The sequence below is a fragment of the Cervus elaphus genome, chromosome 10 (genome assembly GCF_910594005.1).
Source record: "Cervus elaphus chromosome 10, mCerEla1.1, whole genome shotgun sequence".
NCBI classification, from domain to species: Eukaryota; Metazoa; Chordata; class Mammalia; order Artiodactyla; family Cervidae; genus Cervus; species Cervus elaphus.
In genome coordinates, this window is record NC_057824.1 from 17,199,310 (window position 1) to 17,208,064 (window position 8,755).

The window sequence follows — 8,755 nt, forward strand, 5'->3', positions numbered from 1 at the left end:
ATGGAGGCCAGGTCGGTGTAATGATTTATATATTACTCTGTCTGATCTTGATACATAAATACCCATCCCCATCCCCGACCCGCGGCTGAGGGCCAGGGGGCTTAATGCCTAGAAAAGATAGATTTATATAAATTTGATAAACAGCTCTGCCACACGTGCCCCTGCCACCCATCTGGGGTCTCTGGCCCCCAAAGCTGGCCCCTGCTCCCAGTGAGCCCTTGCCCAGCCTTCAAGGGAGGGGAAGGGCACCAGCCGCCTTTGGCAGACAATCGGGACCCATGGCTCCATTGGCCAGAAGAGAAAAGTGAGTCAAGAGGGCAAAGCCAGCCCTGCCTCTTCCCGGTGCTCAGGTCCTTCGGAAGAGGGTGCTGAAGAAGCTGCCGGCCGGCCCGGGGCTCAGGCGCAGGGAGAAGCGCGTTGGGGCGGGGCGCGGGGCGGAGGCGGCCGCACTCAGCTCTTGCTGGCGTTGCGAGCGCAGCTGCTGACCAATGACCACCTGCATGTCGTCCTGTGGGCGGGCGGGGCGGGTCAGCGTCCGGCCCGGCCCCGCCCCCGCCGGCCCCTCCCCGTCGGCCCCGTGCGCCCCGCCCCTCACCTGCCAGGCCTCCAGCTCTTGCGTCAGCGCCACCTTCTGGCGGATGGTGCGAAGCAGCTCCCGGGAGAGGGAGTCCCGCTCCACAGAAACGCGGCTGAGCTCCAGGGACAGTTCCAGGACCCTGCAGACGAGGGGGCAAAGAGCAGGTCCGAGGACGCCGGGGCTTCAGCATGCAGGGGTGGTGGGGGGCTCCTGGACCCAGGCGGGAGTGAGACCACTAATACGAAACCAGGGAAGTCAGAGGGCCCCCGGATCAGAGTGGGGTTCCGAGGCCCAGAAAGGCCAGTGTGTCCTGGGTGCCTGAGCCGGCCCCCGTCTCCGGGCGGTGGTGAATGGTTGCAGATGCTTACTTTTTCATGGCCTCGTCTCGGTCCGAGAGGGCGCTGCTTAAGGCCTCTTCGGGGTCCTGCACCCGCAGTTCCTTCTGCCTTTGCAGTTCCTCCCGCAGGGACTGTAGCTCTGCCTGCTGCAGCGCCATCTGCGGGCAGGGTAAAGTCCAGAGAGGCAGTTAGGCCCCTGGGTGTCCCAGCGCTTGCTCTTCCAGGCAGTCCAAACTCTAGTTCGCTGCCTTCCCCTACCTCCCACCTCCCATCTCCATCTGCTCCACAAACAACCCTGACAGCTAATGGTCCTGTGCTGGAGATGAATCTTATGAGTGCCTGGTGGGGTGGGGTGGGGTGGGTCGGGGTTAGATGGATGGTCTAAGCCTGCAGGAAGGATGCACGGAGGAGATGGGACTTAAGGGGGGGTGTAGTTCAGGAAGTCTTCCTGGAGGAGGTGACATACACACTGGCTGTTGAAACTTGATGGCAAGTTTGTTGGGATGAAGGGGTATCCAAGTAGAGAGATTCGTGGGCAAAGGCTTGGAGGTGTAGATGGGAAAGAGAAACTGACATTGAGAGGGGCTTTGCATCCAATACTATGCTCCCCCCACCTCAACCTGTAACCGGACCACTTCCTCCTCCTCTTCTCCCAGTATCTCCTCTGGGCTCAGGGATGCTCCCTTCCTGGGAGGCTCCAACCTCTCCTGGGGCGAACGCTGCTGGCTGGACGCTTCTTGGGTCTCCGGGGATAGAGTCGTCTGTCCACCAAAGAAATCAATCAGGGCAGTGTCAAACCTTTTGGGATAAAAAATGAGGGGCGGAGTCTGCAGCCCTCCGGAATAGTGAGTGTGGAGCCTGGTGGGCCGAAAGCTCACCAGAGGATCGCCGCTTCTGTCCGCTTTCTGGTTTTGGTCCTGGTCGCTGTCTAGGCTGTGGGCGAGCTCTAACTGCAGCGAGGCTCCCGAGAGGTCGGCGTCCTGGAGGCGCGACTCCTCCTCCAGCTCCGAGACGCGCCGCTGCAGCCTCCGCAGCGCGCTCAGCGCCTCCTCAGTCTCGGAGCGCGCGCGTTCCACCTGCGGCCGCGGAGCGAAACCGTGAGCGTCAGCCAGATGCCCCCGCCGCCAGCCGACAGGGGGCGCCAGCGCGCCACGGGAGTCAGGCACCCCCATGCGTCCGCCCCGCCCAGCACCGAGGTCGGCTCCCGCTCCCGCAGCGCGGGGCGGCCGTGGGACCCGCAGTTCCCCTCGGCAGATGCCACTTGCCTCACCTATAGAGCAGGGTCCCGATGAGCGCCCAGACTTCAAAGTCTCCCGTCACCCTCCCTCCAGTCCTGCCCCATCCGGTCACCTGGAAAAGCCCCGCCCCGTCCCTTACCTGGCCAGCCTACCTTCTTACTAAAGCTATCACCCAGCCCTGACTGATCATCTCGTCTCAGCCAGGGGACCTGCTGAACGTCTCACACCCTTCCCACAGCCATGTAGCATTACCACCCATCTCACAGATGGGGAAACTGAGGCTGGTGTCCCACAATAGTAGGAAGGGACCCTGGGATAAGAACCCAGGTAATCTGACTCCAAAGCAAGTGCAAGCTCCTACAATCTCAAACATCAAGGCATACTGCCTCCTTCCATTTCCTTTCCTCTGTTTTCACACCCAGACCTGGTCCAGGTCCCCATCACCTCCACCGGTGAGCTCTCGCCTCAGCCCCATCTCTGGCCTCCAGCTGCTGGTCTCTGATGCATCCTAGAACCACCATCCCCGCTCAGCCTCTCTGTGGCTCCCACTTGCCCTTGTGCTAATGCCTTTGCCCTTCTGGCCAGGCTGCTAGGACTCCCGGTGACCCAGCTCTGGGGTCTTCTCCCAGGAGGCCCCGAGGCAGTGGCCCAGGCCCCCAGCCTGACGTGCCCACCCACCCCAGCCCTGCCAGTCACCTCCAGACTGTGCTCCCGCCTCTCCCGCCTCAGCAGCAGCAGCTCCTCATGGGTGGCCTGCAGCCTGCCCCGTCCCTTCTCCAGCTCCTCACGCAAACCTCGAATCTGGGCCTCCAGGTCCTGCCGGCGACTCTGGAGCATCTGATTCTGGGGAAAAGCCCATCAGAGCTAAGAGTGAAGGGCAAGGCTGCGCCCAGACAGCCCCCAGGCCAGCCTTCCCCGCTCAACAGACCCCCGGCCCCAACCGGCACTCACCTCCCCCTGCAGACTCTCCAGCCGTGTCCTCAGCTCTGCCGCAGCCAGGGCCTGAGCCTGGCACTGCCCTTGAAGGCTGTCCAGTTCCCGCTGAAGCTCCTGCTCAGTCTGTGAGGCCTGGGGATGGGGTTGGGGGTCAATAGAGCCCTCGGCTGGCCCATGCTGCAACAGGCCCAGCACGCCCACCCCCAGACGTCTGCCCCTCCTTGCCGGGGGACCCAGGGTCAGGGCTGTCCGGCCTGGACCAGCATGCCCACCCCCACCAGGACCGGGCGTCCGCCCCCCCTTGTTGAGGGCCCCGGGTCAGGGTCATCCCACCTGGGCCAGCTGCTGGCTGAGCCGGAGGTTCTGTTCGCCGAGTTCACCGAGGGCCCGAGCCCGCTCCCGGCCGCTGTCCTGCTGCTCAGAACGCTGCTCTCCGAGCTGGGCCCTAAGGGCCTCCACGTCCCTCTCCAGTTCCACTGCCCTGGCCTCCCACTCGGCTCCCCGGGCTGCCAGGCCCCGGCGCAGTTCATGGTTCTCCTGCTGCAGCTGCTGTGGGGCCAGGACAGAGGGGACAGTGAGACTGGAGGGTACACAGAGCGACAGCCAGAGGCCTGAGCGGGGTCCCAGGGGGTCTGAGGCAGGCCTGAGAGCCAGAAAGAGGACAGAGCTGGGTGGGGAGCGGGCAGAGGGGGCAAGACGCAGCCTCGGACAGTAGAGGAGGCAGAGGAGCCGTCGAGAGGTTTCTGGAGGGGCTGACCCTGGGCCTGAGCTGGGCGAGGCTCCCCGGTGCCCACTCACCGCTGGCTGCCGCCGGAGCTTCTGGGCCCGAGGTTGCAGGCGCCGTTTTTGGCGCCTGAGTCTGGCAGAATTGAAGCCCCGGCCCATGGCCTCACACAGCCGTGTGCGCTGGAGATTCCGCCTCTGCTCAACCCCTCTCCCCCAGCTCCTCCTGGCCAGCTCCCTCTAATTAACCCTGGGCAGCCGCACCCCGGCCCCACGCCTCTGCCCGCCCTCCCCCAGAACCTGTCTAACCAGCGGGGGGACGCTCCTGGCACACCCAGAGGACCAGCTTGGTGAAGGCTGGCAGGTCAGGGGCCAGCATCTGCCCCGTCACCCCTCTGTAGACTTCCATGCAGGACGGTGATGCTAACCATAGCTGCTACGATAATTAGCAAGCCCTCCTGCTAGGGCTTCACCTATATTGTTGTATTTAGTCCATGGGAATTAGAATCCTTTTGTTGCTGTTTAGTCACCAAGTCGTGTCCGACCCTTGCAACCCCATAGACTGTAGCCCGCCAGGCTCCTCTCTCCATGGAATTTCCCAAACGAGAATACTGGAGCGGTTGTTATTTCATTCCCCAGGCGATCTTCCTGACCCAGGCATTGAACGCGCATGTCCTGCATTGGCAGGTGGATTCTTTACCGCTGAGCCACCAGGGAAGCCTTTAAAATCCTTAACATCTTCATTTTACAGATTAGGAAACTGGGCCTCAGAGAGGTGCCTTGCCCAGAGACACACAGTGAGTTACTAGAGCAGGAATTCTAACCCAGACAGCCAAATCCTTAATCAAATACTGTGGGGGGTGGGGGGGGGTACAACACAGCTCGAGGATTAAGCCCACCAGTCTGGGGTCCTATTGTGCTATTTTTCTGGCCAATGCCCAGCTCTGCTTCTGCTTTGTGGTCAGGCAAGCTCCCTAACACCTCCAAGTCCCATCCATCCATCTATTCATCCATCCAGTATTTCCTGAGCTTGCCCCATTTTGGGGTCTGGCTATCAGCAGTAAGTGAGACCACCAAATTCACTGTCTGAAACAGCTTCGAGTCCAGAGGCAAATGAACACATTTGAACCAGGTAGTTTCAGAGAGGGGCACATTTAGGCCTGTAAAGAAACCCTGGGAAGTGATGAAGAGGAGTGAGGTGCGGTGGGGGCTCCTTCAGGAGGAAGTGGTGTCTAAATTGACTCCTGCAGGGCAAGAAGGAAGAGGGCTACACCAAGGAGCAGCAGGTGCAAAGGCCCTGAGGCAATAAGTGTGGGTTACTCAGGGACTGAAAAAAGGCCCCCTCAGAGGAGGGACCACGTGGCTGAGATGAGGGCAGGGGGGTCACTTAGGACGTTTAGGCTCTGGTGAGAACTTTTGGTTTCATTCTAAATGAGGGGGAGCCATTGGAAGATTCTGGGCAAAGGCCGAAATGATCTGATTTGCAATTTTTGAAAATCCGTTTGGCTACCCCGTGGAGAAGGAACTCAAGGGGCAAGGTGGAAGCTGGGGACCAGTGAGGAGGCAGCTGCTGTGTCTGGAGCAGAGATGATGGCCCTGCGGCCAGCTTGGGGAGATGAGAAGTGAGTAGACTCAGTGTCTAGTTTTAAAGAACAATCAACAGGACTTGCCAGTGTGGGAGGAGAGAGGTCACGGAGATGCTCATCCTGGGGCTCTGAGGTGGGAAGCTGGGGGAGGACAGCAGGTGATGGGATCACGGAATCCAGTGCCACTTATGTTGAGATGCCCATTAGGTGGCCAAGTGGAGAGGGTGTGGGGCCGACAATATGGATACAGGAGTCAGTGGTGTCCTGGGTGTGTAGGGGGCCAGATGTGACGCCCAGGGTGAGGGTGACCACAGCATGGGCAGAGGGAACTGTGTGCATCTCCCAGAACTGAGTGAGAATGGATGAAGATCATGCGTGGAAAGCGCTTAGACCAGAGCCAGACAGCGAGAGCGTGCCCAGTATCTGTTGGCTGGGGTTTGTGCAATACTGCCGAGGAGCCAGACCCAGGTTCAGAGAGGGCCAGCGGCTTGCCCAAGGTCACACAGCCTGGCAGGGATCTGAACTCAGGTCCTGCCCTGCCTTCAGAGACCGCGTTCTTTTCTCTGCAGTGGGCAGCCTCTGGGACGTTTAGTTCCCCAATCAGGGACAGAACCTGCATCCCTGCATTGGAAACACAGAGTCCCAAACGCTGGACCGCCAGGGTTGTCCCGGAGCCCATGTTCTTAACCACTGGGCAACACTGCCAGGGAGACTGGTCCCAGCCCCGGACTGCTGTTCCAGAGGCAACCCCTCACCCCACTTTTGTCCCTCTGCCCCCCACCTGGGCCCTGCCCCTCCACCCCCGAGCCCTGCCCTCTGCCGCCAGCTCACTTCCTCACGCTCGGCGTGCTGGGTGTTCAGCGTGTCCAGCTGCCGCTGCAGCTCCTCATTACGCTCCAGAAGCATCTTGCCGAGCTCGGCTGCCAACAGCAGGTCTTTCTCCTTCTGCTGCAGCTGCAAGGCCAGGTCCTCAGGCTCCTCAGGCCCTGGGCCCCCTCCCAGGAATGAGTCCCGCCGCTCCAGCACGAAGGGGAAGAAGCCCTCGTCACCGCTGGGGGAGGCGCCCCCTGAGAGCAGCCCGGCCGGAAAGCTGGGCCCTTCTGGGGAGTTCATGACGCCGGCAGCGTCTGTGGGGGCAGGTAGGGCTGTGAGGACAGGTGGTGACAGGGCTCCTCCTCTGCAACCCAAAGGGGTTCGCCCCCCGCTGGCCAAGACACGGCTGTCTTGAAATTCTTCACCTGCCACTGGCCCTCTGAGTCTTCTGGGCCAAGAAGGGTTAATGATCTGTGTCTTGTCTGCCGAGTTCCGTTAATGTCCCCAGGGTAAACTGAGGCAGGGAGAAGCAGAAAGAGAGCTGCTCGGGCTCCTGCCTCTGGTGGATGGCTTCTGCCCCCCGGGAACTTGTCCCAGTACTCCAGGACCACAGCCCACCCCAGCCACCAGCCCCCCACTTCCTCTTCCCCAGGCCCCAGCTGTTTTGGTTCACCAGCTGGGAAACTCTGCCCTGAACCCGGGTTCTTGAGACTCAGGACTCAAAGAGATAAATCCAGCCTCTTCTCCCAAGAATTCAGGGCCTTGGAAATGTAGGTGTCCTGACCCCTTACCCTGCAAAAGTCCAGACCCCTCCCTTTCTAGAAACCCAGACCCAGGTTCCCTGGCCCCCAGCGCCCCCTGGCCCTTGTACCCCTATTTTCTCAGGTCCCTGCCTCTCGGAACTCAGGTCCCCAGACCCTCAGCCCACCTCTTCTGGACTGCTGGCCCAGGCCCCCCAGTTCCCAGCCACCCAGGGCGAGGTAACAGGTTATGCCTGTGCGGGCACTGCCGCCTGGCCACTCCAAGTTTCTGTTTACTTCCCGCCTGGCCCTGGGGATGGGAGCCTGGCGGCGCTCCGCTAGGGCCGCCAGGGGCCTCAGTTCAAGGGCTCTGGGGCTCAGAAGGGAGGGGACCCAGGGCTTCCCTGGCTTTTTCCCCATGTTACCCCCCACCAGCATGCCTGGGGCTCCCTCATCCACTGTGAGCGCGCGCGCAAGCGCGCGTACACACACGCACTCACAAACACCTGACTTTTCCCTTTCTCCTCTTGGCAGGTGTCAGATCCCAGGCCTCTCCTCAGGACCCAGGCATCCGCGGTCTTCCCAGCTCAACTGCCCCCGGGCGGACCGGGGGTCTCCCCGACGTGGCCCCTGAGGGTCCAGCCCTCTCTGGGACTCGGGGGCATCCCGCCTCCTCGCCCCTCCCCGCACTGAGCTACCAGCTCTTATCACCTCCACCCGGGCGTCGGGGCCACCAGCCTCTCGACCCCCAGACCTCCGCATCGGAAGCCCAGTCACAGCCTTCCCGTCTTCCTTCCTGCCCGCTCCTGGGTTTCCCGGCCCCCAGCGTCCGGCCCGGCCGCCCCTGCCCGCCCCTTCTGCCCGCGCCCGCTCGGCCCGGCCCGGTCCGCCCGAAGCTCGAAAGCGCCCCTGTCCTCGCGCCCCCTCGGCTCTCACCGACGGCGCCGGGCTGCCTCCGAGGTCCCCGCGGCCCCGGATCCCCTCTTCCGGGGGCGGCGCCAGGTGCACCGCCCGCACAGGTGAGGGGCGGGGTCACGATGCGCCCCCTGGTGGCCGGAATGACCAGGTGGGGACTGCAGAAAGGCGACTCCACCCAGGTCAGAGCTGCTGACCCATCTTGCTGCCACCGAAAACGACAGGGCCCATTAATTGAGCACCTGCTGTGTGCACAACCCACGCTGAACACAGACGTCGGTTCCCTTTCCCCTCAAAACTGCCCTGTGAGATCGGACATTATTAACGACAGCAACAAATCTAGCGGATATTAAGCACTCTGCTAAGAAAGCTCTTCTTTACTTTCATGACGTCCTCATGAAGCAGGAACTACCATTATCCCCGTTTTACAGATGAGGAAACTGAGGCCCACCACGGATCTATCTTGCTTGGGGTCACATGGACAGGAGTTGAACGTGAGCAGCTTCTTAGGCTGATTCCTGTGTGGCAGGTGAGGACGGCTAAAGTGACTTGCCCATGACCACACCTTAGGCTGTGCTCCTCCCAACCTGAGGCTATCGGCTCCCAGGCTGCAGAGTCGGGGGCAGGGGATGGGGTGAGGAGACTGGGAGGACCCATGGCTGAGTTCCAGGGTTGAGCCTGGGGCAGCCTGGGGCTTGTGGGTGATGCCCCGGCCATGGCCTTATGGCTTCTGGAGAGTCTCCTCAGACTTCCAGGGCTTGCTGGGTCCCTGTGAAAGGGGATCCTGGCCCAGTGAGTGGGGACCGACAGAGGGCTGGGAGCAGTGGTGAGTTGGTAACTCTTTGATAACAGGCTCTCAGGGGAAAGAGAAAGCCTTGACTCATTAATT

The 8,755-nt window shown here is 61.6% G+C and overlaps 1 protein-coding gene across 4 annotated transcripts; it reads right to left on the bottom strand.

Annotated features, from left to right (window-relative positions):
• Positions 1–12: 12 nt before the first annotated feature.
• Positions 13–7,957, bottom strand: BICDL2 (BICD family like cargo adaptor 2). Of its 4 annotated transcripts, XM_043914089.1 has the most exons (11): positions 7,888–7,957; positions 6,637–6,725; positions 6,230–6,525; positions 3,423–3,638; positions 3,105–3,221; positions 2,850–2,996; positions 1,794–1,991; positions 1,530–1,676; positions 946–1,073; positions 596–716; positions 13–508 (listed from the first exon to the last, which is right to left on the bottom strand). In XM_043914089.1, exons 3-11 carry the CDS (start codon positions 6,509–6,511, stop codon positions 347–349), a joined length of 1,518 nt encoding a protein of 505 aa, XP_043770024.1. In that variant the 5' UTR covers positions 6,512–6,525; positions 6,637–6,725; positions 7,888–7,957; the 3' UTR covers positions 13–346. The 4 variants fall into 4 exon arrangements, with proteins under 4 accessions (XP_043770024.1, XP_043770026.1, XP_043770023.1 ...); XM_043914091.1 differs by having other exon boundaries at positions 1,536–1,676; positions 6,230–6,725; XM_043914088.1 differs by having other exon boundaries at positions 6,230–6,725.
• Positions 7,958–8,755: the final 798 nt, after the last annotated feature.